General features: G+C 31.3%; 2 protein-coding genes across 2 annotated transcripts in view; one reads left to right on the top strand and one right to left on the bottom strand.

The window, feature by feature from the left end:
- The window catches only part of LOC100166991 (histone-lysine N-methyltransferase PRDM16), a 108,138-nt gene extending 97,625 nt beyond the window's left edge, over window positions 1-10,513 (bottom strand). The window contains exon 1 of the mRNA XM_008183506.3: window positions 10,393-10,513. Coding sequence (XP_008181728.1) covers window positions 10,393-10,429 — 37 coding nt within the window. The 5' untranslated portion in view covers window positions 10,430-10,513. The remainder of the gene's footprint in view (window positions 1-10,392) is intronic.
- Window positions 10,514-13,978: 3,465 nt separating this feature from the next.
- Window positions 13,979-16,452, top strand: LOC100574939 (tetratricopeptide repeat protein 25-like). Its single transcript, XM_029489936.1, has 3 exons — window positions 13,979-14,377; window positions 15,081-15,395; window positions 16,039-16,452. Exons 1-3 carry the CDS (start codon window positions 13,979-13,981, stop codon window positions 16,450-16,452), a joined length of 1,128 nt encoding a protein of 375 aa, XP_029345796.1.

The following is a 16,452-nucleotide window of genomic DNA, read 5'->3' as shown; positions in this document are numbered from 1 at the left end:
ACATGAGAAAACTCGTTTATACAATTATTAACAGCCATCTTCCTATACAGTATACATATACTTACGTACTACAGTAAAACATGATAATAATTATCTAGAGTTGTAAACCAAATGTGTCTTCTTATCAATAAAAACTTCTTGTAAAAGTGTTCGAACCCAGCTACAAAAAACTTATCCATGAGGAATAGAAATCCTTCTCTGGATAACCAATATCGTAATAAAGTTCCTCCAACCACGTTATATGGTCCTTATATGGTACATTTCCTATAATATATACCTAAGTAACTAAAAAATATCAATCGCATCAAACCGTTTTTTTTTTTACGATGTCGTTGTCATAAAGTTTTGAGCTACAAATGTTACGATATATGTTTTCCATATCATTCTTCATCTACAAGATGGACAAGCTTCATCGAAGTAAATGCAGCTCCCTTTAGACCAGAAGGATTTACCATATTTTTCTCCATATCGTCAGGTAGAAGTGAAATAATCACTCTTTAATTAGGAATCTACTGTATTAGAAAATATTATCTGGTTACGATGTTTGCTGATCACACTCAAATAACATAAGTATACTACAGACAAGACGCATGCGAAACGCTTCAAATCTATAGTGCTTCGAATGTTCCTGTAGGTATTAAAATATCTGATATCGGAGTTTTCTTATAATATACGTACGAGGTTTTAATGGACTTGCTGTGCGTTTATTATAATATATATTATATGTATACCTAAGTATTGTTTTTTTATCACAGTCACTCCCTCTCTCTTTCACTCTCTATATCTCTCTATTTAACTTTGTGACAACACCAGATGTGGTCATTTGATAAATTTCCCATTTTTTTTTTCTCATTTCGGTTTTGTTTTTGTTTTATTTGGCTATTATTTTTTTCATATACCTCTCTCATGTCATAATCGCGCACGTGAACTGTCGTGTTGCAACCGTGTTATCTCTTCAGGAAACCCAGTTCCTTCCGGACAGCCATACACACTAATGATTGGCCGACGACACAGGACCCTCACCTAACCCCCATGCAGACCACCCTCTCACCACTATTTTAGCTCGAAGTCGGGGAGTTATTGTCGAGACACACTGTCACGCACCACGTTTCGTGTCCACCGCAGTTATTAATGCATTATTATTATTATTATTATTATTATTATTATTATTATTATTATTATTACTATGTTTATTTATATATATATATGTGTGTGTGTGTGATAAAAGTCAAGTGGTCAAAATAAAATGTCCTAAGTTTGTGTGTATAATAATATACACTGACTTGGGCGGTTAGGTTAGGGGTTAGACAAATAATTCAATTTTGATAATATATTATAAGATATAATATAATAAACCGGATGAAACACATATAATTTATTATAATACAGTCAGTGTACGAGTATTAATTTACACCGAGTGACGTTATTGTCGTTCACCGCAATGCAACTGACCGAGAAAACTCAGATAAGACACTGGTTATTTATTATAGCCTATATAGTATATAGGTATATACAAGGATTTTTATTAGCAATTAGCACCGACTATACAGAGCTAATAATATTAGTTTAAAGTTTTATTGTTTTATTAAATTAAGTAATAATTGTAAAAATGAATTTGAGGTTTCACATAAAAAATAAACACTCAATTATTATTCTCTGCAGTATTATATTTTTAAGCACCGTAATATTATTATTGTTTGTCATTAATATTTGGAAACGGATTTTACGGATTTGATATGATACTGTTTATGTTGTTGGCGTTTGCAATAAAATATGACGTTTTTTTTCTGACCCTTTGAGTTTTGACTGTAGAATATAATATCTACATAGGTACCTAATATGAGCGTCCCAATGTCACACGTGCGGCTGAATAATAAATAACAATAAATAATACACGCTCATGCGGCGGATAGTGACTGCTGCGGAGATTATTATATTTTTGAACGAAAATCGTGAACGCGCACGTCTGTCACAGCAGACGGTAATTATTGTACTATACATACTTATCCATATACAAACATATTATGCACATGAGGATACTACGTGCAGTGTATTTATGTGTCTATATATATATATATATATATATATATATATATTATACTCACGATGAGGTGCTACTGCTGCAGATTTCGGTGCACCCGTCTCGCTAATTACGATCGGAACGTGCGGTCATTTGGTCAGCAGACGTCTCTCGGTCTCCATTGCGGGTCGTCACCTATCACACGAGCGTATCGTGCACGGCCGTTATAATATATTATTATTATTCGTATATAGTAATAATATGTTTTGCGAGGGGGGAGGCAGCTGGGTCCGAACACACACGTGCGTCCGTGTCTATTTTTAAGGCGTATATGGTATACACGAATCGGCGAAGGCCGAAGACGGATTTGCCGCGGCCGCGATAGTCCAAGCGACGAGACTTCCTGTATGGTTCTCACTCAGCAGCACCGACAGCCGATGGTTATAATATTTTAACGAGTATCGGACGACGGGGTGTGTGTGTGTGTGTGTGTGTGTGTGTTTGTGTGTGTGTGTGCTGTGTGCGTATGTATGGTATACCTAAACAACTGTACAACGCCAACTTGGTATATGTATACCTAAATAAATTAATGTATATCTATGGTGTCTGGATATGGCTGAAAGGGTACAATAATCGGTTTCGGGGAGAAGTAAAAATAATATTTTGAAAATTTTTGAATAAATTGTTTTTATCCGATTTCACTCATCTAACGCCAAAATCACTAAACTAGATTAAAAATATATATTCAACTGGTTAATGTCCATTTCCCACATATGTTTATAGGATGAACCTTAGTAAAATATTAGGTATGTCATAATAAAATAATGCTACTACTTATATAATCAAATTACTTAACGGCGAACGCTTAAAATCATATTGACCATTAAGGGATTAAGGAAGTATAATATTGTAATTTAATATGAATCAATTCATATTGTACCTACGAATGGTTTTTTTTTCTTCGAAAATTGTATAGATAGGTACTTAGCGAGTTTTATACGTTTTATTGATTTTAATAATACAATTTAAGAAAAGATTTTGTACATGGAGCTCAGTTCAATTTAGTGTTTATAAGACTGAAGTAAAAAATTTAAAAATATACAAAATGTCTCATGAAATAATGAATAATGAAAATTATATGAAGATGTTGAATATGTGAAGATTTTGAATAATTAGTAATATTTGAAAAATAGGTACAGTAAGACCTAGTAGTAAATATTATTTATTATGTAATCAATATTCAATTAAAATGTCAAGCTTCAAAATCAATATAAAAATTAATAAATAATCGTTATATTTAAAATCTCTGTTATTAATTGAAATCATTAGAAAATATAATAATATATTGATACGTGGTTTTTGAATTATGATTAAATAAAATTATAATAAATTGTCATTATTTGTGGGAATTTTAAATTTAGGTGAAATTCGTGATTAAATTCATGTACAATTTTAACAAATAATTTTTTAGACAATATCGTGATTCGTGATAGGTATTTATTTACACATAAAAACGAAGTTTCACCAATATAGAACAAATTGCTTTCGTTCCGTTCAGAATTTCACTAAAAATTGAAACTTGAAACCTTTTTTAGCGAGATTTATTAGTTACCTACCTACTACGTTTAAATGGTTGGTAATTTCATTCAAAAATCTGTAATAAATAAGTAGATAACCTACCAGGGTTTTGATTTAACACATCAGGTTGTGTATAGGTACAGTAATTCAGATAATATTTTTTTAAATTTGTATTTATTAAATTATTTATATAGATAAATTTACAAAATTATATTATTTAAGAAGGCATATTACATATTTTAATATTTACATACATTCAAAGGTAATAATTTTATTTTCAAACAATTTACATTACAAAAAAAGTCCCTTCTTATGCTAGAGTCTCTATTACCTTCCATCAGATCCTAGACACTCGTAATTATATGTTAAAAAGTCCTGCAAATCGTATGTTTCATTTTTGCAACAAAGTTATAAACTTTGATTTTTGTCATGATCCTTGATGGTCATTACATATTGAGTATTAGTAATTAAAAATAGTATAAACTTTATATATTACATAATATTATTTTGTATTGTATCTTAAATGTATAATTTATACTTGGAATTATGTAATTTATTTCATTTATTTCATTCGTATAAATTAAAACTGTAAGCTCATTGTTTTTACCTTGCAGAGTGTTTATAAGAAATAAATATATAAACCTAGCTATAGGCTTAAAGGCTATACGAACAGTCGTGTATAATATCAATATATATTCAATAAATTATACGTAATAATTGTTTTTTTAATATTTTGTTTTAGAATTTGTTATTACATAAAATAGTTTTTTTCGGTTAATACCCATATAATAACTGTTTATAGTATAATATTATAATATCCAGATTTAATAACTTTCATAAAAAATTAAATTTAATCACGTATATATAGAGGTACCTATATACTATACTATTTAGCTTACTAACAATTTTAACTTTAGTAACGTATACAAAGTGTTCATGTTTTAAAGGTTTTGAAATAAAATGTTGTTTTATAACGTTTTTTTTAACGTATAGTACAACATAAAACAGATGAAGTACTTGTATAGGTACACAATGTCACAACGTAATAATAATTATGCACAAAAAGTTGAATTAAAAATCGTACTTTTTTGTTCTTGTTTTGACATACTCCAGTAAACTATCATAAACCTACACACCCGGCGGTTATTCAATTAAATCGTTGGGCATATACATTTCAAAGGATCGTTTAAAGTATAAGCGCATTTTATTTACACAATATATTATTTATTATTCCATACCAAAGTGTGTGAACTCATTTACCGTGAAACAGGCTTAGATGATATGTATATAATTATTATATATACGCCGTAAACGCAACCCTCGACAGCGACGGTACGCCAAAGAGATTTCGAGAGTCGCTGTCGATTACGAAAATAATATATTATAGGTAATATAATATTATTGTGCCGTTTCATCCGAAGCGTACGAAGATTCGTTATAAAATGAGGTCGTTTTCATAAACAAATATCGGTCGTCGTCCGTAGGTACCTCTCAAAAAATAACAATAATAACTAGGTAATAAGTCTCGCAGTTTCACTATCTAGGTTAGGTTAGGTACTATTACGTGTCTGTATATATAAGGTGATTTTTTTAAAAGTAGGTTAACATGAACATTTTAGAAAAAAATATTATATTTTTTTCGGTATATGAATTCAAAAACGTATAGGTACACATAGCAACACCGCCCGATGCATGCGTACACTCAGAGCGTTTCCGCATTTGAGTGTACGGACCGCGCCACAATAATTAATATTATATTATAAATCAAACATACATATAAGCGCATACGCATAATATATTATTATATTAATTTGTTTAGGACTACACGAAGACGTCGGTGTGAATTTAACGAGGAGCTGTATCATATAATATAATACTACACTGTGTTAGATAATATACGAAAGTATGTATATAAATATATTGTAGACGGTGGTGTCCCTTTTTAATTTTTTCTTCGGATTTCGCAGGGCCATAATATTATAATTGATTGGAGACGGGAACAAGACACACACGTGTCGGTCGTCAGTTTTTACGATTGCGCGATCTTCTCAGAATTTTTGGCGAGACCGGTGGGAAACGCGAGCGCGTAAGGGATCGTGCGCTGGAGTATACAAAACGTATAAATACGTATATACCGATGATTAATACCACCGTACACCCACGCACACATCGAAGGTCGTGAAATCGGACACATCCGCCGGACACCACTGCAGTGTCCACCCCTTGGTAACATGCTATATGCCGTCCTAACGCGCTACTGTCCGAACACATGTGTGTGTATTCAATATAATATATACCACTGAAAGAGAAAAGTAGAGATACAAATATTTGTATGAGTGTGTGTGTGTTTCGGAGAGGTATAATATTATAATGGTTTCGTGTCGGTGTGAGCGGGGTTGGGGTGACTGCGTTTGGTTTGCCGATTGACATCACGGTTGCGCGTCCGATAATGCGTTACGATGATGGCGTTTTCTCGAAATCTAAATCGTATGTGGGACGAAATGACGTAATAGATATTATTATTGAGGATGAGGAGAGATGCTTGCCGTCGCACCCGTGGTCTGCAAGCAATTTAGTATACGTTGACGAAACGATAATACTGATTTAAAATACAAAGACTTGATCTGTATACGGTGTATACTGCAGCTATATGGTACTATACCCGAGTATAGCAGGCTATGTTAGTGCTCATACATATTAAAATATGTCGCCGGACTATTTACACATTTGTATATGGACTAAAAGTAAATTATAACAGTGTAATGGCGTAATGCCATAATGTATAAAATAGGTAACTTTGTTAATTAATTAAGCTTTAAAAAATATCCATTAAAAAAAAAATTGTAGGAACAATATTGCAGCATCGATAATACTTAAGTTTAATTGCTTTCTAGCGGGGCTTTCCTAATATACCTACGCAACAAAAGCGAAATTGTTACTCAACATCATAGAACTAATTAATATTTTCAGTTTCACGGTATAGTTACAACAAACAGAATATTATAAATGTGCAAATATAATTATGTTTGAGCTATTCAGTAAGTACCACTCAATAACACGTTAGTAATCGAGAGTAATCAAATAATTCAATTTGATAATCAGTTGAAAATGTAATAAATTGTAAATTGTAATGGGTTCAATTATATGGCTTGAATCTCACAGGGTCTCTCTTAGGTTTTATAGTGTGTTTATTCGTCTAACGGCCATACAAACATAGGCGCAAATAGGGAGGGGATTTAGGGGCTAGGCCCCCCCCCCCAAAAAATGTCCATAGCCCCTCCAAACATTTCCTACATTTTTTTTTAAGCTCATTCAATATTATCAAAGTAAGGCCCTATTAGCCCTATTAGCCCCCCCAAATCTCAAACGCTATTTGCGCCTATGATACAAACTGTATGATACAAATTATATTTGTATTACTATATGGTCCAAACGATCAATCCATACATTTTTTTTTACAATAATCTATAGATAGGTAAGTGTAACCGCCGCACCATTAAATTGAGATAGACGTGAAACATTTAAGTTCCATAATTTGATCATATTTGAAATAAAGCATGTAAAAAATTATATCAAATGAGGCATTGAATTTGTATAATTTGTATAATATAATTTCTGCTTATTTCTGCACCTATCTATCTATTCATTTTTTTATAAAACACACCGTCCATAAAATTTTTAATTTTTCTCCGGCATAATAGCAATGATTGCAAATCGTGAAAATTCTGTTTGAGAAATTTTAACTTCTGAAGTCGTAAATACTTAGTTTGACAAGAAAGTTAGATTGCACGTCACCAGTCACCGTAGGTATCATGCAAATATGTTATAGGTAATATTACATAATATTAATAAACTATAAACATAATATTTTAGTCTACATGTTTACAATTATTAAAATTTTGAATATCAATAAAACGGTGAAATACATTTGATGAACATTATTAGTAAACAAATTAATGTAAATATTATTTTTATCAATTTGTTTTTAATTATAAAAATAAATTGAATTTTCAAAAGCAATAGCCTCGTGTTCGTTGAGTAATGGCAGTATGTTCTTTGATCGCTTTTATGACTATTTCTTTAATTTAAGCTTATTTTGTATTTGATTGATGGAAAATATGCACTAAGCCACTACTCACAATTTACATTCGTTTATCGTTGATTGGATTCTAGTTTTGAGTTTAATACTCAGTAACAGGTTTGTTTAATTGTAATAAAATTGCAAGAAAATCATTAAATAATTAAACAAAACACTTTTTTTTTTTAAATATGGATTTCTTGCTAAAAAATGGATTTTGTATTGTTTACCGTTAACGATTTATGTGAAATCATTATTATTTTATAATAAGGTATTTGGAAGTACTTTTTTTCAGCCTATCCTTGTAAGAGTGAGTTATGAGTTATGAACACCACAAAAGCTGTTGACATTTTATTTCTGAACACGTCTGATCCACGGGAAACCTTTAGTACAATATATTGATGAAACGGGTGCTTTCTAACGACTTAATTAGTTTAGCTGTTATATTTCCTATAAGTTTTAGGTATACTTCCGTTCTTCAAGGAAGTTCCTCTCGATTATACACTTAATAGTTGAATCGGTTTTTAACAATTAGCGACCAAAAACCTGCCTATTGTTAGCAAATGCATGCCTATTATTTCGTGTCTAGTCAAATAATTATGGAACTGAGATGCACTAATGTCCATCTGGCATTAGTCACATCTTTCCAAGTATTTCGGTGATTAATTAAGTAAATATGAGAGACTACAAGATCGCTAGGAACATTCAAGTTATATTTTTTAAGTGTTGAACTCGATTTGACGATTTCTAATTTCTACGTTGACAGATGAAGTACGCTTTGTTTTTGCTTTTACGTATCATAATTATTGACAATTGACATCACATTTGCGTATATTTGTTTTTGTTATTTAGTAGGTACCTATCTCATATATATATAGTAAATATAAAACATGTCGATGTTTATTCAATAATCATGTGTAATGTGTGTTATCAACACAAACTCGATAGCCTTAGTGGTTGCAAAAGGAAACAAAAACTGACCATAATATTATGAAGTTTACACGACGTAATATATTATTGTTCTGTCGAGAAATCATGTATAAATCATAATTATACATATTATATTTTATGATTTGTATGATAACTTACACCACTGGTCTAATGCGTATATTATCACCTGACAAAAACTTAAGGCAATACTTTATCCACATTACCTACAAGGTAATGACAAATATATGTAGTTCAGTTATATTTTAAAGTTATTTTTTGATTTAATTGTAGCTATACTTACTAACCAACTTAAGTTTTGGTTATGGCAGTCAAGTATGAACTAAAGTTCTTTGAATCTACTGATTCCAAATTTTTTTTGTACAGATATAGATAAAATGTTTCTCAGTTTGTAAACGTTGACAGAACAAAAAGTAAACCTATGAATACAATTAATAGCATTATAACTTTTATTTTTTCTATTTATATTAATTTAATCAACTATTATCACATAATCTAAAATCACTTTTAGCACCTAAGTATATTTGAGGAATACTCGATATAATACATGGTTTAGTCATCTACTCAAGCTCTGATAAATAACACAAAAAAGTGCCCAAATATTATAAAATTAAATTTAAATATCATAAAAAATAAGCGATAGTTAATTTTATGATCTCAATGGTTAATTTCTCTGGGAAATAAATATAATATTATGTATTATAAGTAATGATAACAATATAATATTATATTCTGTTATAAACATAAGAATAGTGTAATAATGGTTAAAATAAAAACAATACATATATGTACAAAAAGTGAATACATTTTTAACACTTAATTTGGTTTATACAATTTGAAACATAATATATTTTTTTTTTTTTACAAATTTGTATTTAGTTAAAGCAATATAAAAATGTATTAATTTAGATGTACCCGTGCAATGATTGCGCTCTTCCTGTTGAAAACATGACATTAACCTACGAATGTATGTGCCGATACTCAATAGTCAATACAGCACCGGATATCATAATAAATAATTGTAGGTCCGATAAGTTTAACGACGTTATTATATTTTCTAACTTTTGGTAACAATATCGTCCTAATTCTAACACTAGAGAAGTTAATAGCAAACGTCTTATAAATGTACTATAGAAAATTAATAATGATGAAAAATCGGTGGACATAATCGTCGTTGGGTGAAAATTGGCTGTAATTTAATGATAACAATATTAACAACTAATTTTAAGCTCGACATATAACTAAGATAAACAATTATCCGGTATCATGCCAAAATTATTTAGTTACATAACTTATATTATGTACTTAGTATAAATTGTACTCCATCGTGGTCAGCGTATCACATAGTATGTTATTTTAAAAACTCTCACAATTTTTTTAACCCATCACAATGTACAAAATTCGAACATCGGGTCGGATATCCGATTTAATATCCTACAGTCATATAATATGCTTGTTCAATATTTGTATACATAAAATGCGGACGCTCACAAAAAAACATGGTATATAAATAATTTTTGAAAACTTTTAAAAATTAGTATAGACGACTCACGTATTACATGATATATTATATTATACAATATTGTATACAGATCTATATATATTATGCACCCTATATAATAGATATGTATTATGTTATCATTTACTATAATATATTAATATTATGTTATAATTATTGTTATTATTATTGATAATATATTTTACGGGTTTGTCGTGCAAATGTAATAGAATACAATATGTAGGTGCACCGAAAAACGTGTTGCCTTACCTTTGGCGAGCCGCCTGGCCACGGATTTCGACCTCATTCGGGGGTGATATCGTCGGAGTGTGCCGTCGTGGTCGCGTGGCTTCAACTGGCGTGCCCGCCGTGCACGTTTTCGCACACAGGGCTTGAATTTCCCTGAAAAACGGTCCCCGCCGGCGCACCTGTGTACGCGCGCGTCCCCTGCACTCCGCAGTTATCAGTCATCGGCCGACGCCGCCACCGCCGCACATTATATGTATAGCCACCTAGGTAGGTACGTTCTACGGGACGTTGTTATTATTATTATGATTGCCATTACTATTACTATTGCCGTTACTACATCGCTACGATACGCATATTGCATAATATTTTGTATCATATATGTACAGTAGGTGGCTTTATAATAATATTATATTATACGTCATCATAAAATGACGTATCGAATCGGCGGGAGACATGATTGTACATAGCGCGCATGTGTGTATAACACACGTCGTCGACACTATAACATACAACTGTGTGTATATAACTAATAACCATAATATAGCCGGTATAGTATGTGGTAGTTACCATAGTCCAGGGATGGACTGACTCGAATGCCGACTGGGCTCTTCTGTATATCGGTGCCGCGACTGCGACTATTATATTTTGGCCCGATAAAATAAAACAGTTTAAAGTACATGTAGGTAACGCGTGAATTGTAATCTACATACTGCTACAGTAGATGTATCGTGTATACAATATTATTACTACAGCTTAATACAATTACTGCAGTGGTTACAATATTATGATGACGAGGACGCCACACCACCCGTATAATATTTATCCATAGAAATGGGTTTTTACGGGACGAAACTGTAAGTTGTAGTTACTCATATAGTAGCCTTCCCAATGCATACCATACACGTATAGAAGAAATGTATATAACGTTTTTATTTTATTCTACATAAAATAAAATTAAAATTGCCTATATCCAACCCCTTAAATAGCGGGCACGTGGTGTCCTCTTAAAATAAACTAACAACGATACTTGAATATTAAAATGAACTAACGTATAATAATGCATCTACATCTATTACAGACTACATAATATTATGTATAAACGTTTTTACCACATCTTCGCTGTAACCGGTGAATAATTATCGTTAAGCGGGGTATAACTGTTTGTAAAAAAAATGTTGGGCATTTTCACTAACTAAATTAATGCAATTTAAAACAAATCACCGGGGCTAAATTTTGTACGTCTTTCCACCCCTGGGTACCACATACAAGCAGTATACAGATGGATTTCAAATATGAGCATCCATTATTACAAGTGTTTCTATGCAGCTCTATAATTATACCTAAACATTTTAAATATACATACGTATTTATCCTTTTAATATTTTTTTCGTCTATTTTACTATCAAGTTTTTCTATACATTAATCAAAAAATTAATTAATATTCATTAAATTATGTCGATTATAAACTAAAGTCAATTATTAACTCTATCAAAGGATTATCTCGTTACAATTTCCACTACCCTGCATATTCAGTTATTCAAATTAATTATAGGTAACTTATACCGGACGCAATGTGAATTATGTAAGTTATTTATACGGTCAAGTAAAATGACCTTTCTAAAGTACCATCTTGATATAATTTGCTAAAAGATGAGATACTATATGTTGAAATCAAAGCACCCCTTCTGGTATAAATCTTGTATACAAGATAAAAATAAATAAATAAATAAACGCCATTGTAAAACCATTAGCTTCCTCGCCCCGCTCAGAATCTAAAATGTAATGCGGATTAGTACTTTTGAATAAATAATTATTGTATTTTATAAGATTCATACATTGTACCAATATGTATACCAGCTTTTTGGTACCAATGTGTGTATGCGAAGTGTACTGTATTCAGGTTTATAATATAAAGTGTGTCATATACTATACACGTTAAGTTTACCTTAAGAATCGAGAATCGAATGTATATATATTATATATATATACATATATATCAACGACAACAAATTCGACAAAAAAATAGAAAAAACGAATCCCGCACAGATTCCGGAGATTGGACCGTAAAACGATTTGGAAACTGTTCATGTCCCTCGAATTGCTACAGAGATGAATTATTATCGGCCGTCCCGGGATAACTTTCCGAGCTAACGGGCAAACGATAAACCATCATTTATAGGACTATTATGTTATCCGGATGTCGGAGGAGGTGGTGGAGGCGGTGATTGTGTCGCTGCAGTGCGAGAAGCTGTTTGGGACAATTTTTCCGAAGCATTAAAAACCGACCTCGCCCGCGTAAACACTCCTGTATTGTTTCGGGAACGTTAAAAAACAATAACAGCGGTCGTAAAATATAAAAATCCAACGGTGTTCTTGCGATGCCATAAAATAATATTATATACCTTAAACCTATAATATTATATAATATACGCACGCGCCCATGTGTGTGTGTGTGTGTGTGCAGTCACTACCACTGTTGGAAATGTGTGTACTATTCTGATGTCTAAACGCTTCGATCTTTCGTGCGGGTTTTAAATTGCTTACTGCTGTGATGATAATATTCGACGTGGTCGACGCGTAGTTGGCTGTTGGGTGTGTCCACACAGGATCGTCCAGCCGAATGAAATCGCTCACTTTTAAGTTCTCTCGTAGAAAATATCGGGGATAAAAAGACGATAACAGATCTTACAATATATAACCGCAAACTGCAGATAAAACGAGTGACTATTTATATGTGATTACTGCGTAATACACTTCTAACAGTGAGAAAACATTTAAATAACGCGTAAAGTCCATATGTGTCCATACGAGAAAAGTTAATATGATAAATCCAATGTTGATATTTTTTTTCAATATAGTTGAACACAAATAAAAATTGCATAATAAAACTAATATATATAGAGTGTTCAAAAAGTTTAGAAATGGTCATTAGAATAATTATGACTGATAAACCGATGATATTATGATATAATTAAATATTTTATCTGATAATTATTAAATATGCAGTGTTATATTTCATTACTATAATAATATGTTGGTATAAAAATATGCAAACAATATTAACGGATTTCCAAATTTATTAATTAACACCTTGTATACGAATATGTACATTGTACATAATATATATATATATAATATATACTTATAAGTTATAAGTTATAATATAGTACCATAATATATTATTATAGTCATATATCATGTGTTATAAAATATACAGCGCATTTGTGCATACAAATGTAATAGATCTTTTTTTGTATACCTACTTAGTTAGAACATAAAATTAAAATTTTTATTTTTCATGGATTTATAGGTTACTATTTTGTTTTATACATTATAGTATTATAATATTATTATGTTCTTGTAAACAAAATAATATAATATTTAAAATATCAATAAAACACAACTTTTTCCAATGTTTATGTTAGATAGCTAAGATAGCTTAACAGTTGTATAGATTTATAAGTTGTGTAGTCATGACGTCAAAATTCGAGAAAATTAATTTATATTTGTAAATGTATAGGCATTAGATAATATTTTATGACGATTTGATTAAGTAGTTTAATAAATTGTTACATTCATATTTGTTTCTCCCGGTTTCTCGTATAACATGGCATTACACATCAAATTAGATGCGTTTTTGAATACTGAACCAAAACCGGAATGGTTGAATCAGTTAAGAGTGACTATTGCGGTGGGTAAAAAGTTTGAGCAGAAAGGTGACTTCGAAAAAGCCGCAAAATGTTATGAAACCGTCTTATATTACGACCCTGTGGACACTAAAATGCGCGTCAAACTCAGCAAATGTTATCAGAAAATTTTACAACCCGAACAAGCGGCAAAACACCAAACCCATGCGATGCAGAACGATCCCAATTTACTCCAAACCATCGGGAACGAAGCCAGTGTAAACTTTGAATTGGGAAACTTTGAAAGCAGTTTAATGACTTACAGTCAATATTTCAAGCGAAGGAAAACGTCGTTTGACTGTAATCAAGGACTACTGAAAGTAAACAAATCAATATACATTTTAAAATCCTAACAATATATTAGGTATTGTGAAACCTCTAAATACCGGTCACTCTTGGCCGCTGAAATTTTGTTAGTTATTACTTATTTGGCATTATATAATGCATTATATATCCGCTATACAGACGATTCAGTTTGAAGAAAGTTTGTAATTCATTCTAATTAAAAAAAAAAGGCCTGTATTTGCAGGACAGGTGTCTACTAGCCGCTAGGATATGTTTCACTATATTATTATAGTGTTACAACTTACAATGTAACTTATATATAGGTGCTCATTTATTATTTGAACATTATTCTGGTGAACAATAAAAACGTGTTTTTGTCTTTATTTTAAAATAATTCCAAGGAATCTTTATTAGTATATACTTTACGATTTACCTACTGACATTTACAAACATAATTTATAATATACATAAATAAACTTTCGATTTTTTTCACTCTCAAAAATAAACTATATTAACATAAACTTTAAATTTAAATTGAACATATAATTACCTATGTATAGAAAGACATGGAAAAACGAATTCTTTGGATATTGAAAGTTTGAATTGAATACCTAATTTAGTACAAAGTTATGTGTAGTAATATCTGGTTATGAATAGGACAATCGATAATTATTGTAGGTGTATAAAATGTGACTTAAGAAATAGGAACTAAAAAAAAATAATATTTATTTTTCTTAGGTCAATGAAGTTATAGACAACTATTTACCTATTAATGGAATAATGGGTTGTTTAAAAGACGCAATGTTAAAAATGATAGAAAATGAACCATTCATTGACTCAGATGCTTGCGCGAAATTGAATAGTTCTATAAAATTGAATAAAATTCACAAAGCTCACACTGAACGATTCCATGAAGCATACTATTTACGGGATATAGTACAAAACGTAAGGTTTTATAGAAAACAGCTGAATGTTTTACCCAAATACAATAAAAATGATAAATTAGTTCACAAACAAATCCAAGAAGTCGTTCACACGTTTGAAACAGCCAAAGTAAATATATATATTATTATAATATAATATAATAAATATTATAATATACATTTATTGGTTTAATATTTGTAAATTATAAAATTACTCTAGTACTCTTATAAAACAACAAATTAATAGTTATATGCTTATACCGTGACGTCATCATCTCTCAAACTTACTGACGGTTGTATTTTAGTTACATATTATTCTCTTCAAATCAAACTAAATAACGGTATAACATAACCAGATTTTGGTTGTTGCAAATTATATGACTACTTATATTTTTTTTATACTGCGCATTAAGTTTAATAAAAATATTTGCGGCTTGGCGCGGCACGTTGGCTGCTATTATTGGCGCAAATGGGGAGGGACTTGGGGGGACCTAGTCCCCCCAAATGTCAGTCAAGTCCCCCCAGTTCAAAATCTAGTAATTAGTACTAATTTTTATATTCTCTGGTACTAAGCAATATGACCTATGGGGAGGGGGGCTACCAGTCGCGCCATGCAACCACCCAGGTTTGCAGTAGTAAAAACCTGGCCACACATACAAGTGTTTGCTTACCTACCGTAACAACCGTAACAACCATAGTTCATAATCCCCTACAACAGCTAATGGCCATAGTCGCCGGGTTCAATAAAAAAAAAAAAAAATTGTTTGATGCAGAAAGACTTATACCGTAAAAAGCCATTTTACATGCACGTATGTCAACGACCAAATCGCCAGCTTAATGACCAGCGAAAAATCAAAGATATGGTCAAATTACAGACTTCCAAATACATTAATTCAATAGTTGAACACTGTTTGTTGGGTGAAATCGAATCAGCTCGCCGACAAGCCGAACTAGCTATGGAATACATGGACGAACATCGCCACAGACCATTGAAGGTAGTGAATGCATTATACGAAGTGATCGGTTTGGCTCTGTACTTTCTAAATCGGGATATACCCGAGTGGTCGGATGAGATGAATGAAAAGAGGATATTATTCATAATGGGATCGAGTTTTGACAAAAAAGACGCTTACAATCACGTTTATCACGAGTCATATTTCGGGCTTGATAACCGAAATAAGACGTAA

The sequence above is a fragment of the Acyrthosiphon pisum genome, chromosome A2 (genome assembly GCF_005508785.2).
Source record: "Acyrthosiphon pisum isolate AL4f chromosome A2, pea_aphid_22Mar2018_4r6ur, whole genome shotgun sequence".
Taxonomy (NCBI): domain Eukaryota; kingdom Metazoa; phylum Arthropoda; class Insecta; order Hemiptera; family Aphididae; genus Acyrthosiphon; species Acyrthosiphon pisum.
Note: the sequence above shows the minus strand (reverse complement) of the source record. Positions and strands in the feature narration are given on the sequence as shown.

What these genes read in the sequence shown, in the direction of transcription:
- LOC100574939 (XM_029489936.1), top strand. Translation starts at nt 13,979, where the DNA reads ATGGCATTACACATCAAATTAGATGCGTTTTTGAATACTGAACCAAAA. An exon ending in GTAATCAAGGACTACTGAAA is followed by an intron (nt 14,378 to 15,080) that starts GTAAACAAATCA and finishes TATTTTTCTTAG; the next exon opens with GTCAATGAAGTTATAGACAA. An exon ending in ACACGTTTGAAACAGCCAAA is followed by an intron (nt 15,396 to 16,038) that starts GTAAATATATAT and finishes TGTTTGATGCAG; the next exon opens with AAAGACTTATACCGTAAAAA.